This window comes from Oncorhynchus nerka, linkage group LG12 (genome assembly GCF_034236695.1).
Source record: "Oncorhynchus nerka isolate Pitt River linkage group LG12, Oner_Uvic_2.0, whole genome shotgun sequence".
Lineage (NCBI taxonomy): Eukaryota > Metazoa > Chordata > Actinopteri > Salmoniformes > Salmonidae > Oncorhynchus > Oncorhynchus nerka.
This window is the reverse complement of record NC_088407.1, coordinates 55,955,398-55,973,551: the sequence shown is the minus strand read 5'-3', so window position 1 is coordinate 55,973,551 and position 18,154 is coordinate 55,955,398. Positions and strand designations below refer to the sequence as shown.

Here is an 18,154-nt window from a genome sequence, read left to right as displayed (position 1 = left end):
TTCAACTGACAAGGCTAGGATTTCTAACCTTCGCCTCCAAACATCCCCACCTGCTATTTAATGCTGCATTGACAGGATATCAAGGCATGTTGAGCGTGCCATAACCATTACACCATCCTCTACAATTTGTCTGACGCGATCCAGAAACCCAGTGTTATAGTTGAATTTGTTATATTTAAATGTCATGGCACCCCATCCCAACAACATAACATCATCCTTCAAGTATGCCTGGATGGGGAGCGGAGGAATGCTGGTTGGCTGGGCCGGCTGGCTGCTAAAGACAAGTCATTCTCAGGAAGTCATGAACTTTTGTCCCGCGGTTGCTCCCTCTCTGGCTGCACGGGAGGACTTGGGCGACACCAAACAGGAAGCAGCTCCACAAGCTGACGCTATCACTGTTTATACCCCATTCATCACGCACAGAGACCCAACCAAACACCCAGGGCCAAGGAGCCAGACTGAGAGACAGACCCAGAGTCTGGTGGCAGGCAGCCACAGATAGAGAGCCTAACCAGGGCAGCCTGGCTCCCCTCAGGTTGGGTCACGTCACAGTCCCAGAGGAGCCAGCCTGGTCTGGGTGGGTGAAAGGATGGTGCTCTCACGCCAACTGACGATACCCTCAAAGGGTCATCATCGCATTGACTGAAGTGGAGCAGAGGGGGCTACAGCCACGCAGAAGACTTGAAGAAGAAGTTAACATCTAGAATCAGATTGAGGATCAGGTTATCCCAAGTTCAATCTTACTCATTTCGGGGTACTGTAAAAGTTCCCTTAATGGTCGGTTACCTATATTAACCATAGAGAGACAAAACAGACCTTGGATCAGTGAATAAGGGGCCTAGTGGTTTGGCAGTCAGTTGGACGATGAATGAGCTGTATGGAGTCCATAGAATACACAGTTATAACTGATTGCATTCTCTGAATAGTCGGATTCAAAAAGAGGGTTCAGCCATGCGATAAAATGTCAATGCTGTGTTAACAATGTAAGCCCATGTACGTATTCAGTGGAAACAAGGGAGAGAAACTACTCTGTCAATCTAGGACGAGGCCAAAGACAGCGCCAATTCAAATCTAATACTACTCCGTTTCAAAACATGTAAAGGGAAACAACTGCTCAAAACAGCATATACTTCTGACTAATGTTGCTCCATGTTTGTTGCCTGGCCCAGTGACTGACTGGTGGATCGCTTACCAACTACACAGTCGCTCAGTGTGGGAAATAATAGCACACAGGGGCAAAGTTCTGTCCAGACTATCTACTGAGATATTAGCGTATGAAACATTTCCCCTGTCCGCTCACCACTGACACAGAAACCCTGGGCTCTCTACTGCTGACTGGAAGGAATCTAGAAAGGCAGAGATGGGGTTTGTTTGCTGGAAAAGCTACAGAGGCAAATCCAGCTGCTGCTTTAATAAAAGGTTTAACAATAGTCATGCATACTTCAGTTCAGTGAGGATGGACTTGATGGACCGAAAAGAGCACAGTGATATTTTCCACTGATTTCAAAGCCATATGGGTGGATTTCATCAGACAGAGAATACTGTGACCTGCTATAAAAGCAGCAATATAGAACAACCACTAGCCATATAAACACATTGCAGACTATATAACCATTGTATAATTTGTAACAAAGTACAGTGCCTATTCAGCAGATGTTAATGTAAGTAGCTGATTTTAAAGTAATAACTCATCTATCTAAGGTTAAGGCAAACTGACTGTGTTGATTTTCTAAAAGAACTTTCTTCATATCATATTTACAATATTTTCTTTAGCTCTTGTAGCTGACTCTAGCAACCTTGCCAATACGTTACAAGACCTACGAAAATATCATCAGTGATCAGATGCTCTGCAGACCAGTATCAGCAGACCCCATAAAGAACAACAACATTACAGGGGCCTGGAGGACTGTGAACTTGGCCTACATTACAGTAAAGGACACAGGAAATGCACTCAGAATTGGCCCTGGTAGATCTATGGGTTTCAGGCCTTTCTACTGGTTAAAAGGTATGTTCCTTGGAGTGATCACCTGCTCCGTTGTACTGAATGGAACGTGTCAGTTCAACGTAGCTCAACGCTACTCCACTTTCTAAGAACAATGATTCTCTTGAGAGGAAAAGGTTACAGAGTATTTGCATTATAGAGGTGATGAGTAAGGTGAGACGAGAAGTGAACACAGTATCTATACTGAGACTATGTGGGCCAGCCAGGATGCACAGAGAAAAATGTCTCACCCATTTCTCCAAAATACCTGATCCCTTTGCTCCCACCCCTCCCTTCCTTTCATCCACTAGACACGACGGAATGAGTTCTATAATCTCATCCCCTCACTCAGTCGCTGATTAATGATGGACACAAATAGAGTAATCTTCCTTATGGATGAAAGACGATGACACAAAAGGTGAACGTGTGAATGTCATTTCATTAAAACAGGAATCTGTGATAAGAACATCCACCCATAACGACAGTAAGGCCTACACCCCATCCATCAGATAGAACGGCACAAACCCAGGAGAACCCCCCCCACACACACACACAAAATGGCACTGAGTGATAAGAGAGAGTAAGATTGAGCCCATGGCCGTAGAACTTATTACGTTTCATAAGCTGAAAAAACTATTATCTAAACGTTCAGGATCTAATAAGCAGTCTAATGTATGGTATCAGTTGGATGTGAACATCTGAATGTGGATCTGTCGTCTGTAGTCTGAGGCAAGGCCGTTCATACTGTACGTTATTCTCTTCACTGATGTGTAAAGAAGCACAAGGAGGACACAAGGACGCACTCTTTGAACAAATGGCCAGTCCTGAGAATGCTCTTCATGGACCAACTCAATCTCTAGATTGCTAAGAGTTAAAAAACAGACAAATGCATGGTAATGGCAACCCTATAATGGACAGAGACAGTCTGCTTGCCACCAATACAATTTAAAGAACAAACAAATGGAGTCAGCCAACTATATTTGGTTCCACTGGTTTGCTCTTGATTTTCCAAACTTGCCTTTGCATCTTTCTAGCCAGTGGTACATAGGCAACCACTGTTGATTGATGCAGTCTATCTTTCAGTTGTTCAAAGCCTCTTCTTATGCAGGAGCCAGAACCCAAAGTCATTACCGACAGCCACAATTGTCATGGAAAATAACCTGGCATATGAATTACATCGTGGATGACTTTGAGAGGAATAAACCACTGAGTGGTTCAGTGTTAGTGTCGCCAGTGAGAGTACACCACAATGTAAATAGCTGATGCTACTAGACCGTGCACGCCAACTGGAGAAGCCTCACTGCTGCCGAGCATGCTGCTGTGGTGCTTAAAACTCATTCTGTGCACAAGACACAGATGTCTGCAACAACAACAAAAAAACTGTCACAAAAAGTGTAAACAGACAAGAATGGCACAGAAATGGCCAACCCTGCCTGCAATATAACTGTCTCACTGTTTTGAAGAGTTCATTTCAACTTGCAACCAATGTTCCCTCTAAGCTGCGCGCTCCCGGGACTGCCCCACAGAAGAAATATCAGCCTGCGCAGAGAAACACGAGATTGAACGTCACTCAACTTGACAGTTTCCCCCCTTAGCTATCAACATTATCAACGTTTCCCTTTACTGTGGGAATTGTGATCGAATCAACGTAATATTAGCCACTTTCAATGCGACATACAATTTTGTTGAAGGCAGAACGCATTGGAGTATGATTTTATTGCATTGACAGGCTATACTCAGCCTGTACTCTACACAGACTGGTACGGCAAAACCAATCAGAGCTGCAGTAGGATAATATGCAAATAGACCATTGCCATATGTGCCATTCACTTTGAACTGGACTGTGTTTACAGAATGAGCGGTCATGAGTAGAAGTGCTTGTTTTGAGATGAAAGCGAGAGCTGCATGTAGCCAAGTGTGTACATTTGTTCATATCCTTTGCTAGTTAGTGAGTTTTTAGCCCAGTTATAGATCATTTGTAGTCAGCAATGGGGGAGGGAATGCTTCCTACAGGAGCACAAAACATGTACATTTCTAGACACCTTTGTAAAGTGAATCAGGTAAACAGCTTTCTTTCTTAAAGGAGCAGTGTTGTATTTTCAGATAGGCTTGAATAAGCTAAGAAGCCAATAGGCAGAGGGTAGGATAATTTGTCTGATTCTCTGTCATTTTATTTTGTAAAGTGGTTCCTTGGATCAAACATAACATTTTCAGTCACCTCCTTGTCTGAAGGACAAGTGGATAAACAGGTTAATGTCAAGCCCTGCATGTTTAAAAAAAACTATATTGAACACCACAAATCAAATCACACACATTGGCTGCTACTGTAGGTTGAATGATAACAGCTATTTCCATGTTAAAATGTTATGGGATGCATTTTCTCCATTGTTGTTGATGGCAGGCCACTCTGGTAGGCCTACATTACGATCAAATAGCCACAGTAGCCTACTTGACCACTGTCTGAAGCTGTAACTTAAAGCGGGTACAGCATCAGTGTTCATAGTAAAACACATGCTGGAAGTTGCACAGCATTTTCACACTGCTCAAGTTTGCACTCAGCAGACCTGAAATTTGCTCAGTGCCGAACTATGCCACTGATTTGTTTAGCAGTATGCTTGGACTTTCCACTGGACTTTCCAGTGGACTTTCCAATCTTTAATGAAACTTTGAATTGAGTATATAAAAAGACAACTAAGCTTTTAGGTTTACAGTGAATTTTCTTTCTCTTGCTCAGGCCTACTTATTGCATTTCACTCTATCGATATCCTTATAGATATTCAGTATGTCATTATGCATTAGCTGTAGTAGGTCAAGTGTTATAACAAGAAAGGGTTGTGTAATTACCTTTTGGTCGACTATAGAGCAGACCAGGTCTTTGACAGCAGACAGCGACAGGTCATGGTTCTCCAGGTTCACCATCTCTCTGGTCAGGCCAATCTGGAGGAGGAAGGACACTCCATGGAAGGAGCTGCGGGAGTTAGTGGGGCTGGGAGCGCTGTGAGTGTGACTCCCGTGACTCCCGTTGGACAGGCGGCTGTAGAGGGGTCCCGGGGGGCTCGGCGATGGTGAGGGGGTCAGAGGCACAGCTGGGATTTGTGAGTGGAGGTAGGCTTTGGGAAAGGACGGAGGAGCTGAGCTGCTGCAGGCAGACATTGGGTTTCTTCCAATGGCAGAGATGATGATGCAAAATGTAAAGTATTGTAACCGTCAGTGATGCCTTTTTAAATCAGGCACCGAACTACTAAGAACATACACCAGTCTGAAGAAACATTCAATCCTCATTCTAGGAGATATGAAATGCAAGGTCTTCAAAGTATCATGAGCAGTGTTAGCCAATAGCAATAGTCAAACGTTCATCCCCACTGACTGCTCACATGCCTGGCAATCAATTCACAGACAAAGCCTGATGATTCCACTAAATGGCCTCAGCTCTCTCTCTAGGGCATGAGATGTGTGCAGTTTGCACTGCTGAGATACTGTGGATGCTCTAGTCGTTCGAGATTGATTCCCCAACGCTCACTGCAAGAGGCGGTCACCATTCCAAACTTCATGTTCTTGAATGGTGTCCCCTCACAGTACTAGAGTCACATATCTGCCCTGGCCACAGGAAACCTGTCACAAAACAGATACAGTACATTTAATGGTGGTAGAATAGAATATGTTTAGGTTTGTAGATGTAGTAGATTTGACCAAACTGAAAAAAATCAGCGAAACAAATCATGACCTCAAAGCTGTTTACACTTTCGGAGTAGGCTATGCACTAACAATAAGTGATGCAATTCATGAGGAATAAACATGATCAGGTTTGGATACAATAAACACATCAAATAATTGTAATTGTAAACTTCGATTATATTGTAACCAAGTACAAACAATGCATCATGTTCAATAACTTCATCAGACAAATTAGAGACATGGTGTAGTTTACCATACATTACGGAATGTTTTCTATTTATCTATTCATCATGCACAACCAACATCTGGAATCAAGGCTTCTCAACATCTGGACCATCCCACTTTCGATTGAATTGCTGGCAGAAGACGACCTCATGTCCACGAATGCCAGCAACACAAGTTATACAAGACCTGTTTTGCATAATAAAAGCTTGTTGAAATATTCTTCATTATCCTATGAATTACCCTAAATATTCCAATCGTCCATAAAATATGTCTAACACATCATTGGCCTACTTACCTCCACTTTCTTCAAAAGACGTCGTTGGATTCATGGCCAGTGGACAGCAGGAACTTCTCCAAAAACTCCAACAATCGAATCACAGAAAAAATATTCAAGCTCATTCGCCTTTTCGCTAAATCATACAAATGAGCAACAATGTAACATATGCATTAGCAGGACTGTCTAAAAGCGTGCTAAGACTCACAGCCGAGCTCTCTACTTTTTGAAACTTTCTCTTGTCGTCTATTCGTGGTTGCCAGATTCATGCGCATCTTATTATCCTCCCAGCTGTGACTACTCCCACTGTTTCTGAGAGAAAAGGAGGAGAGAACGGTTCCTGGGGCTTGAAGTTCTATTACCTATTTGGTACTTTGGGTTTCTATCGGTGAGGATAAATCTTCAAACTACAATCTCACATGCAATGGCGTCTCGAAAAAGTTATCTTTACATTGCGCATGCCTCTTTCATCTATCTTTCCGTTATTCGGGTTATGCTGGAGAGAAAAAAAACAGTAGTTACCCGACCTCTATTGCTTCAGTTCTGAAAATCAGTTGCCAGCAACGTAGAAAAAAATGCCATCATCCTCTATCCCTTGCACTGTTGCGTCTAATCTTTTAGAGAGGGTGGTGGTATACATCAGCATATTATTTATTATCCAAATATGGAAATGACAACACATTATGGATGTATAGATGTGTAATATAACACATATTTCATATATCAATGTTCCCAAATAACTCGAAATACATAATGAAGGACTATATTACCCTGTATGCCTACCTGGTTAAATAAAGGTGAAATAAAATAAATAAAATGCCCTCAACAATACATTGGGGTTATACAAATAGAACAATCTGGAACAGGAACAAGGTTATGACAATGGATTACAATGTTTTGTTTGTTCTTGTACAACAGTTGAAACGATTTCTTTCACTTTTCACCAGTGAGATGTAACTAATTAATCTAAGAATTGTCTGTCAGGGAAGCAATACCCAATGCAACCAGAATACATAAAACAAGTTAAAGGCAGAAAAACGGTTGTTATGATTACATGATACACTACTTACAAGGCAGGGCTGGTGGAGGAAGAGGACTGTATGGACATTATATCTGAATGACCGACTGGCGTGAATTTCCTCTTGAAACAGATTGAAATACGGGACCAATGATATCTCACACTCTCAGAAAAATCTACATGATCTTTAAGCTTTCCGTGATGAAACCTCGGTGTAGAACCTGTGATGTTGAGTCAATACTGAGGGAAAGAGGGGTCTATCTTCTGGGCCCAGGCCATCAGTCCCCCACAGATGTTCTTCGCAGTGACACAGTCCACCTCAGAACCTGACATTCTCTCCAAGACCTGAACTGCCTTCTGGGAGTCATTACCCAGCTTACATATCACATAAACTGCAGCAGGGAAACACAAACGAATCAAAATGAGTAGTAGCAGCTTCCATTTCCTGGCTTCTCGCAAGATTACGACGTCTGGCTGGCTATGCGAGACTACGTGAGTTGAATGAATAAAATGTGTAGGGAATATTCTTTGTTTGATGCTTGGCCAGAAGCAGAGCTATTGCATGGTATTTTAATTCAAATTCACTATTAGGTGTGTTATGAACATGATAGGACTTCTTTCACTCTTGAAACTTAAAAGGGTGTCATGTGTACCAGTTCAACTAAACTGTGTCAACTGTTTACATAACAAAGTGTTTCCCAGAAATTGGCCATTAAAATAGCTCATTAATAGCAAAATATACACAGGTTTGCTGGAAATACACTCTGCTGAAATAAAGACCAAGATGAATATTCAATAAAAAGAGGCCGATGTCGGTATATTTGTGTGTTGGAAAAAGGATCACCTAGCAACTCCATCAACTCCTGTCATTGGCTGTCCAAAATAAGCGAACACCCTCGCAGGACAAGGCTACACAGACTTAATTAGTACTCAAATGACTCCTGTTTGTTCAGTGAATATGGAGCCACTCCATAAGCCTAGCCATTGAAGAGCCTCCGCATGTTGTGACCTGCGGAGCTAGATGGAGACCAGATCAGTCATGGTACCTGGGACCTGGGATGCACTCGACATCTGCTCTTTCACTTGGCCAATTCTCTCCTTCAGCACATGGATGTGTTCACTGTTGCTGTTCTCTAAACAGGAAAGAGGAATGTCTAGCAATGACATAAGGAAATAAACCATTTTACCATTGAATTGAGGACAATTACTTGATTACTCATTTAGATCAGAACAGCTATGAAAGCACAGTGATGACAGATGTAATTAATGGGAAAGAAGTATTAATATCCTCCTAACTAACTCCATATCTTGCTAATTGTATAGAGTTAATGGAGTACAATGCCCGGAGGGCATTCAGCCAGCAGAAGGATACAGAGGGAGGTGGGCAGGTAACATATATCCACCTCCACTAGAGGGCGTACGTTCAGCAGGAGATGAACAGCCGTGTTGTCCACTATATAGCTTTATACTCCTGGCAATAGAAAGGAAAAATTCTAATGTTTGTCAGTGGTCACCTACAACACTTCACTTTGTTAATGACAATGTCAGGTTTAAAGGTCTGCGACATCAGAATGGAAGTTGCTAGTTTTCTGTGAGATAACTACATGCATAGTGCAACTGGTTGCCTTTTTTTGTTGAGATGGGTGGAGTAAGCTTAACGTTTTGTCACATTATTTCAATTATAGGAAATAAAACTGTTTCCGACTCCAGGCCTTGCACAATCACTATTACAGGCCAATCAATCACAATCTTCATCTACTTTCTCTTAATGGCTAAATTCTTTTGAAAGCTGTAATTTAGCAGAAATCCAAACAACCATTTCTGTCAGCGCCAACAAAAAAAAGAGGTTATTATTTTCCGTAGAATACGTACAATCGCGTTTTAGTCATTTCCCATTTAGGGTTGGGTCAGCATTTAGATTAATCTGGGTTTATGAATGCACACGAATCACAGAAAATCAAGTGTAATCATCAGTCCTTGACTTGGACTGAAATAGGTGACGGTACTCATTTTGGGTGCTGGTACTGTTTCCATTTAGGTGCAGGAGCTCCACAATACTTTTGAGCTAATATTCTATAAGAGAAACAGGAGCTCAAGCAGTAAAAAATGTGAGATTTGGCCCAAGTCAAGCATTGGTAATCATGCAATAATCGTCAAAAAACAGAAAGTCACGGACTATACTCTTCCTGCACGGATACCCTCTGGTCTTTGGAGAGAAGGTTTAGTATTTGACACTGAAAGAAAACCCAGAAAATATTAGGTAAATATATTCAAAGCCATCACTTAAACAACATTTTCCTATAATTAATGGAAAATGGGAATGGTATTTAGCTTTTTTATTCCAGTAAAGTACAGAAAACTCCTTTGACATACAGCGTATATCTCTGCTATTTATCTGAATTATAGATAATGAGCACATTTTCCTGGCTCTACATTCCATGCGCTATGTGTATTTACTAAGGGGTTTAAAGGTGAGTGATAACACATTTGCCAATTCAGATGTAATTTAAAATCCCCTTTACTTAAAAATGCTAACCCCTTAACAATGAATATGCAAGACCAATGCTTTGCCCACAGTGCCCTCTTTTCAGTAACCCCTGACCTTATCTGTGGCAGTAGACCCACAGAACTTCTCATAGTCCACTAAGTGTGTGACAGTGGGGGTTCTCTCTCCACACAGCACAGCTGGCCTGCTTGGTCCGCAGCCTGATGGACCGGAACTTGGCATCCTGGGCGTCAAACATCAACAGCTGTTGGCCACAGGAAGCTGTCACACTGAGTCAAGGAAGGGGCTCCTGTCTGACTGACACACATCACTATGATTCACAGCATGACCCACTTCACTGAATTAAAATGGTCTTTGTATTTTCAGAAACATACCTCAAAGGTCCAGCAAATCTACAGAATTTCCTCTCTTTTAGTCTAGCTTTATCAGATGGGCATGGTCATGAAGAAAAACACCCCTTCCTTCCCATGCTACACTGACTCATTCAGACCTTCATTCATCCAGTCAGCACCATGACTAAGCATAATGTGACGTTTCATTGTACAGTAGATAAGCTGTAGTGGGGCTGTGGAATGACTCAGGGAGCTTTCACTGGGAAAGATACAATCCTGTCCTGAGGCGATCTTCAGGACCTCCAACGCTTTGAAGCAGCATCCCATGATCCCTGGTACTGAGACAAAAGAGTGAAACGTCAACAATCAATTCCTTTCTCTATCAAAGGGTGAAGACATGAATCAGAAGAGGACTCACCTACTCCTAGGACCCCTCCGTCAGAGCAGTTGGTCACTTTGGGTACAAACACCTGTAGCAGGGGCCTCCACGGTAGTTATACACTGTCAACTACAGACACAGACAACAGGGGTTACTATGTTCAAAGGATGAGTAGCAATAAACATATGTCATTTACTAGTCAGTCATTTGTCAGACATTTATGTAAATGTAGTATGCATGCGGGGACTTAAATGTAACTAGATCCTTACCTGGCCCTCCATTCTCAGGGCACTGGCAGATACTAGGCACTTGCCACTGAGGACACAGGCATCATTTATCAGATAGCGGGTGGGAACATTGTCTGAACAGTCAGCCACAATATCGTACATGAGGTGGATAATGTCAAGGAGTACAAATGCAGTGATTTTTCTTCTGAAAGTCAGTGTTATGCTAATTGTTTGACACAGTAAACCTGTGTGACAGATAGTAGAGTCTCTTATTTACTTCCTGTAAGATAATATAAGGCTCAAAGCAGAGAGGGAGGATACTGTTGGATGAGCTGTAAGGTGTTCTCTGGAGAGAGCTGGAGGTGGTAGGGAATGCATTCCACAGTGGAGTTCAACCTGTACACACATAAAAAGGACAGACACAAGGCCATTCACATTAAAACCAAACGACGCTCACCCATCCCACCCCTTATATCTAACTAATTTTGGAGCGTAAGAAATTATTGAACAGAATATTGGCTGGCTAATGTTATTTTCCTCTGAATACCTAAAGCCTGAAAGGAGCAATGAACAGTTTTTTCATTTTACCTTTATTTAACCAGGCAAGTCAGTTAAGAACAAATTCTTATTTTCAATGACGGCCTAGGAACAGTGGGTTAACTGCCTGTTCAGGGGCAGAACGACAGATTTGTACCTTGTCAGCTCGGGGGTTGAACTCGCAACCTTCCGGTTACTAGTCACACGCTCTAACCACTAGGCTACCCTGCAACCCCAAAGTTGAAACAATAAGAGTGTTTTCTCCACCCTTGTTTTGGTAAAAAGCTGAGGGATGGAGCTGGAGAAATGTAACCACTCTTAAATTCATAGACAGAGCTATGTTTTGAGGCTATATAGTGTTTCTTTACGTTTACAAGCTTATATTTTGGGTTCTGATACGGGACGACAGTTGAACTAAGAGGCATTTATACGTTATATTATTTAAGAATCAATGGGTACATATCATTCATTTATAAATCCCTAAATGGATGTAGTAACTGCATATTTTCCCTTCAACATTCAATTGCGTTACCATTCACTCTAACAAAATAGAGGGGGGACTATAGTTTATCATAAGACTGCCAAACAAGACTGCTAAATAGCTCATGAAATGGCTACCCGGAATACCTGCATTGACCCTTTTTTTGCACAAACTCTCTTGCACTGACTATGCACACACACTGGACTCTACTCAGACATATTTACACTGACACCCAAACACACACCATATACACCCGCACACAATGTGCACACATGCATACTGACACCACACACAACACACACTGCTACCCCACATATACTGCTGCAACAGCTCAGTCTATTATCTATCCTGTTGCCTTGTCACTTTAACCCTAGCTATATGTACATAGCTACCTCAATGACCTAGTACCCCTGCACAACGACTCGGTTCTGGTACTCCCTGTACATAGCCATGTTATTTTTACTTGTTATTGTTATTCACTGTGTATTCATTCCTCCTGTCACTGTTTCTATTTTTTCTTCTCTATCTTTAACTCTGCATTGTTGAAAAAGGATCCGTAAATAAGCATTTCACTGTTAGTCTACACCTGTTGTTTACAAAGCATGTGACAAATACATTTTGATTTGATCTGAGAGCAAGCCGTTGCTGTTTGGGTAAATGGCACCACCTAGTGGCTATAGCTATGATGTATAGTTTATTCACAGTACTGCATCAGCCTGTGCAGGCCCCAGTAGCCTCCTATACCTTCTGACAGCATGGGCAGAACCCACAACCCCAGGTGTTGTAAGCACCATGCTCTACCAACTGAGCCACACGGGATATACCTACCGATTCCTGCTGCAGCTAGATACTGTGCCAGGGGGCAGCCTAGTCCTCCACACACTACAACCAGCACTGATGTCTGGGAGAGATTCAGCTGGCCTGCCTGCAGAGAGTAAAGGATGTGTTCAATAAGATGTTCAATAATGTCACACTAAATGAACACCCTTATTTCAGAGATTGGGTGAAAGCTGCCATTGTTACCTTGTACACTCAGCTCTGGCAGCAGAAGCTGTCTGCTGTAGCGCATGATGTCTTCATTGGACAGGGCTGCCTTGGGTTTCAGAGGTGGAGGTGTTGTCACTTTCTCCTGCAGCTGTAGACCTCTCAAACAGGGGCGGAGCCAGAGGGGTGTCCGGGGTGGCACTGGACACCCCTGACATCTGATTGGCCACACCGGGTGGCACCCCAAAATGTAATTCGCTACTGGTAGTTTGATGCTGATTGACATCTCATTTCACCTCTTGTTGAAAGAAGCATTTATTTTGACGTTCAACGGCGCATTTTTCAAATCGAGGAAGAGTGAAAATTAACGTTCGTTGCAAGATACAGAAGAATAAGAAGAACATACAGAAAAAAATTAGAGAATATTTCCACAGCTCTACGAACTCTTTTCGCGATTGGCGAAAATATCATATTTGAAGTAAGCTTTAAGGTTTAGCATCGGGTTTAGGTTTCCTGATCACTTTTACGAAAGTTGAGTCGCTGTGTAAGTTAACATTAGACCTTTGCCTCCATTAACAGATAAGAGATCAGTTCCCAATTTAGCCTAACATTATGTCTACTTCTGTGCAAGTAATACATGCATATACAGTGCAGTAAATTACAGCTGTCAGTGTTCAGCAAGTTAACATTCAGCAATTTGAAATTCATTAACTCAGTTAGAATTTTGTACATGAACTCAAAACGAACAATTGTTATTATCAATCTGTTAATGTTACTCAAAAGATTACCAGAATTTGCAGTTTGCTATTGTAACGGTGTATTAAACTATAGCTAGCTAAGTTACTTACTGCAGAGTAGGGCTAGCCATGATCTAACTAGTAACTTAGGCTGGTAGTTGATTTTAAGATACAGTTATGATAATGGGGATTTGTAATTAACATTGAGATTTAACTAAAACGTGGGTAATTGGATGCTTAGATGTAACCATAGACTGTCTTGTTTTTGCATAGGATCAATCAAACATGAAAAGAAAGGGGGAGATATTAGACTTCTGTTCCAAAAGGACCCAATGGCAGGCCAGGCCTATACTTTAAACTGCACATTTTAGTTAGCAGCTGTTAGTATCTAATCTTGTGGATCCCTTAATTATACATTTCCCTAGAGATATGACACATTATTTAACATGTATTTCAGACATGTCAAGATCCAGAGAACAGGGTCCAGAACAGGGTACAGCCGTGTTTGAAAACATTTCCCAGAACTCAGCATGATACTAGGAAAAGGGCTTTCAACAGCCCCTGGTATAAAGACAATTCATGGCTTGAATATTCTGTAAATCAAGATTGTACTTATTGTTTCGCCTGTAGGCATTTTTCTCTGCCCAATACACCTGAATCTGCCTTCACATCACAGTTAGGGTTTTGTAACTGGAAAAAGGCTCTGTTTAAATATTCTGGGTTTAAGCTCCATTCAAAGGCAGAGCATCATATCAATGCTACATATGCTTGGAATCAGTATAAAAGGGCTATTGACAGCAACTCATCAATGTTAGATGTCGTCGTAAATGAGAACTGGAAAAAGAAAGTGGAGGAAAACTGTACTTTACATTAAAACAACTGCAGATGTGCTCCTATTAACTGCCACTCAAAATATAGCGCAGAGAGGTCATCAAGAGTCTGATGACTCTCACAGCAAGGGTCATTTTTTGACAATCTTAGAAGAAATAGCAAAGCATGACCCTCTCATAGAGAAAAGGATGAATGCATTTGGCAATGCTAAGTACACAAGCCACCAAATCCAGAACAAAGTTCTTGGGGGTTTAGCTGAGATGGTACAAAGTGAAATAATAAGAGAAGTAAAAGAAAGCGAAGTGTTTAGTGTAATTGCAGATGAAATCAAAGATGTAAAGAAAAAATAACAAAAGTCTTTAGTTGTGAGGTACTATTACAACGGGGACATCCACAAAAGTTTTTTACACTTTCAGTCAGCTGAAAACTTAGATGCAGCAGGTCTTACAAAATTGATTGCCTTGAAAAACATGGTCTGGACTACAGAAATAATCTTGTGGGGCAAGGCTATGATGGTGCATCCATCATGAGCGGAAAGCATTCTGGTGTGTCTGCACGGATTAAAAACAGTGCAAGATTTGAATTTTATGTGCACTGTAATGCACATGGTTTGAATCTGTAAAATTAGTGCCTGAGGCAGTTTATTTTTTTGCTCTCCTGCAGAAGCTTTATAACTTTGTATCTGGCTCGTACGTTCATCTCAAGTGGCTTGCAGTTCAGAAAGAGCCGTATCCACAGCAGCAGCCCAGGGAACTACAGAGACTTACGGATGTGAGGTGGGCATGCAGATACATGGTATGCCGTAATCTGAGGGACAGGCTTCCAGCAGTTCTGAGAGTGCTACAGGATATCACACTTGAAAATAGTGGTGATAGATCAGTGGAGGCAAGGGGCCTTCTTTTTCAGATAGATTTACATTTCATAGGGCTTTTGGTTACCTTTTGTAAAGTGCTTGGTGATGCCAAATGTCTTTCTGACATGCTCCAATCAAGCTCTCTTGACCTAGCAAGGGCTGTGGACCTAGTAGGTGCCCTTACAGACACATTACAGGACTACAGAAGTGAGGGTTATTTTGGAGATCTATGGAAAGAGGTTGAAGAGATTGCAGAGCACTGCAAAATAAGTGTACAAACAGTATGTAAAAGATAGCCTAAAACAAGCGTAAGATTTAATGACTCATTGATGAGCACTGTAGGACAGAATAATAGTGACCAAAGTGATGGTGAGAGCTTCCAAAGAGCTGTCTTTTATCAGGTGCTTGACAGTCTCACAGCTGAGCTGCAGAGGCGTTTTTCAAAGAAGAATTGCGAGATAATGCAAGGGGTCCAGTCTCTCACCCCAAAGACTACAACATTCTTGGATGAAGAGTCTCTGCTTGCCTTTGCTCAGACATTTGAGTCGGATTTAGATGACCTCAAACATGAGGCTCATCAAACCAGGCGGCTTCTTGATAGGGGAGAGAAAAGTGGAAGGGACTGACCGTCTACTCTCCTTGACTTTGTTGTGTTTCTAGAACCTTGTAAAAAGAGGTCTTCCATGAGCTATTTAGACTTTGTAAGATTTCTGTTGTTACACCAGTCAGCAGTGTTTCTTGCGAGAGAAGCTTCTCAGCTTTGGAACTGATTAAAACCCACCTTAGGACAATTCCAAAACGTTTCTTTGCTATTAGTTAACATAATATATATGAGCATAAATATGATACTGTAAGTTTGTCCATTTCAAGTCCATTTCTGCTTGATACCTGGTATGTCAAATTGCAGTGTGTTTTTGGGGTAAATGTACTTTTTTGTAAATTTATGTAACACACAAATGCTATCTTATCTCCTTGGTGCTTGAGCTTTATTTTCTGAAAATATGTTGGACGTTCAACACTTATAGACCCAGATTATATACTCATGAAAACAGAGTGACCCAAGTCTCTCCAGTATGTGAGTACAGTGTGTGTGTGAGTGAGTGAGTGAGTGAGTGAGTGAGTGAGTGAGTGAGTGAGTGAGTGAGTGAGTGAGTGAGTGAGTGAGTGAGTGAGTGAGTGAGTGAGTGAGTGAGTGAGAGAGAGAGAGAGAGAGAGAGAGAGAGAGAAATTGAGCTGCAGTTCCGAGGTAGAGACACTGACTATTCATAGTATTTTAAAGAATTCTTGTGAAGTAACCCTTTTGGACCACACTATCTGCCACATTGAAGAACTCCAGGTTAAGTGAATCATAGGAATCATAGGATTCATTCATGCTCCTTAGATGTCAGGTTAGGGTTACACACACATTTTCTGTCATGGTCTATGGACCCCCTGAAGTAGCCTTAGCCACCCCCTGGCCACCCCATGTATAAAATGATTGTTCCTCCACTGCTGTCAAATGGCTTTGATTTCAGTGGAGAAAGAATGGAGAGAGCACGTATGGTGTATTTAGTGGTTCAGAATAAAAGTTGTGGTTATTATAGACAATGTGAAATGTCACTTCATAACCAAATGTTAAATTGACAAGTGCTATACAGTCAATTGAATTGTAGGCAAACTAGTCTCGCGAGGCTCTCCTTCCAAATCCGGTCGTGTTAACTCTAATCCATAGAGAAATGAGAGGACACTTCTTTGTATCTATCCCATGTGGCATCTGCATACGGGCAGCGAATTTAAGGCGATCTAGAAGTCAATTTTCTTCTACTACTTCTATAATTTGGAAAACAAACTGACAGTGTGCTTACTGGCACCTGGAGTGTGTTGTTTCAACAGGTATAAAGCCAAGGTTGGCGATTTACTGCAACCCGCAGTAATGGAATGTTTGCGCACGATCATAATTAATTGGCTGATCCCTCCTGATGACCCAGATATAATTATGTGATCCTTCCCACTATGGGGGTGAATGTTAAAACGTTTAAACGAAGTTGGGATCCTTAACGTTAAGAAAAATCCCTCACCGAAAAACAAAGTTCATTTGTCCCCCCCAAGACAGCCCCAAAAATGTATTGGGGGGGGGAACACACACACAGGGAGTGTGGCGAAGCCAGGTAGGAGACCTGCGCCAACTTCCTGTGCTTACCGGAGAGCGAGCGAGACCGGGCAGGCACCGTGTTATGCTGTGGAGCGCACGGTGTCCCCGGTGCGGGTGCATAGCCCGGTGCGGTACATTCCAACTCTTTGTATCAGCCGGGCTAGAGTGGGCATCGAGCCAGGTGCCATGAAGTCGGCTCTACGAAACTGGTCTCCAGTGCTTCTCCTTGGGCCTGCGTACATGGCACCAGCCTTACGCATGGTGTCCCCGGTTCGCCAGTACAGTCCAGTGCGGCCTATTCCACCTCGCCGCACTGGTCGGGCTACGGGGAGCATTCAACTAGGTAAGGTTGTGCAGGCTCGGTGCTCAAGAGCTCCAGTGCGCCTGCACGGTCCGGTCTATCCAGTGCCACCTCCACGCACCAGCCCTCCAGTGGCAGCCCCCCGCACCAGGCTGTCTCTCAGTCTTCTGCCTACAGAGCCTCCCGTCTGTCCGGACCTGCCAGAGCCGCCAGCCTGTCCGGACCTGCCAGAGCCGCCAGCCAGCCAGGAGCTGCCAGAGCCGCCAGCCAGCCAGGAGCCGCCAGCCAGCCAGGAGCTGCCAGAGCCGCCAGCCAGCCAGGAGCCGCCAGCCAGCCAGGAGCTGCCAGAGCCGCCAGCCAGCCAGGAGTCGCCAGCCAGCCAGGAGCTGCCAGAGCCGCCAGGAGCTGCCAGAGCCTCAGTCCGGAGCTGCCCTCAGTCCGGAGCTGCCCCTTAGCCCAGTGGGGCCCTTTTAGTAGGGTTGCCAGTCCTAGGTTGGTGGCGAGGGTCGCCGCTTTAAAGAGGCCACGGAGGCGGGCGAAGAGGCGCACCAGAACTTTGGTGAAGTGGGGTCCACTTCCCGCGCTAGAACCGCCACCGCAGACAGACGCCCACCCAGACCCTCCCCTATAGGTTCAGGTTTTGCAGCCGGAGTCTGCACCTTTGGGGGGGGTACTGTCACAT

At 43.0% G+C, this 18,154-nt stretch overlaps 1 protein-coding gene and 1 pseudogene across 3 annotated transcripts in view; both read right to left on the bottom strand.

The window, feature by feature from the left end:
• The window catches only part of LOC115138398 (serine/threonine-protein kinase D3-like), a 75,642-nt gene extending 68,235 nt beyond the window's left edge, over nucleotides 1-7,407 (bottom strand). For 2 of the 3 annotated variants that reach the window (XM_029675217.2, XM_029675218.2), the window contains exons 1-2: nucleotides 6,177-7,407; nucleotides 4,826-5,593 (exon numbers count right to left, since the gene is read on the bottom strand). In XM_029675217.2, the coding sequence (XP_029531077.2) occupies nucleotides 4,826-5,134 (309 nt within the window). In that variant the 5' untranslated portion in view covers nucleotides 5,135-5,593; nucleotides 6,177-7,407. Of the gene's footprint in view, nucleotides 1-4,825 lie in introns of all 3 variants that reach the window. The other variant, XM_065025661.1, reaches the window with a different exon arrangement.
• Nucleotides 7,408-8,551: 1,144 nt separating this feature from the next.
• On the bottom strand, nucleotides 8,552-17,119 carry LOC115138399 (adenylyltransferase and sulfurtransferase MOCS3-like; annotated as a pseudogene).
• Between the last annotated feature and the right edge of the window lie 1,035 nt (nucleotides 17,120-18,154).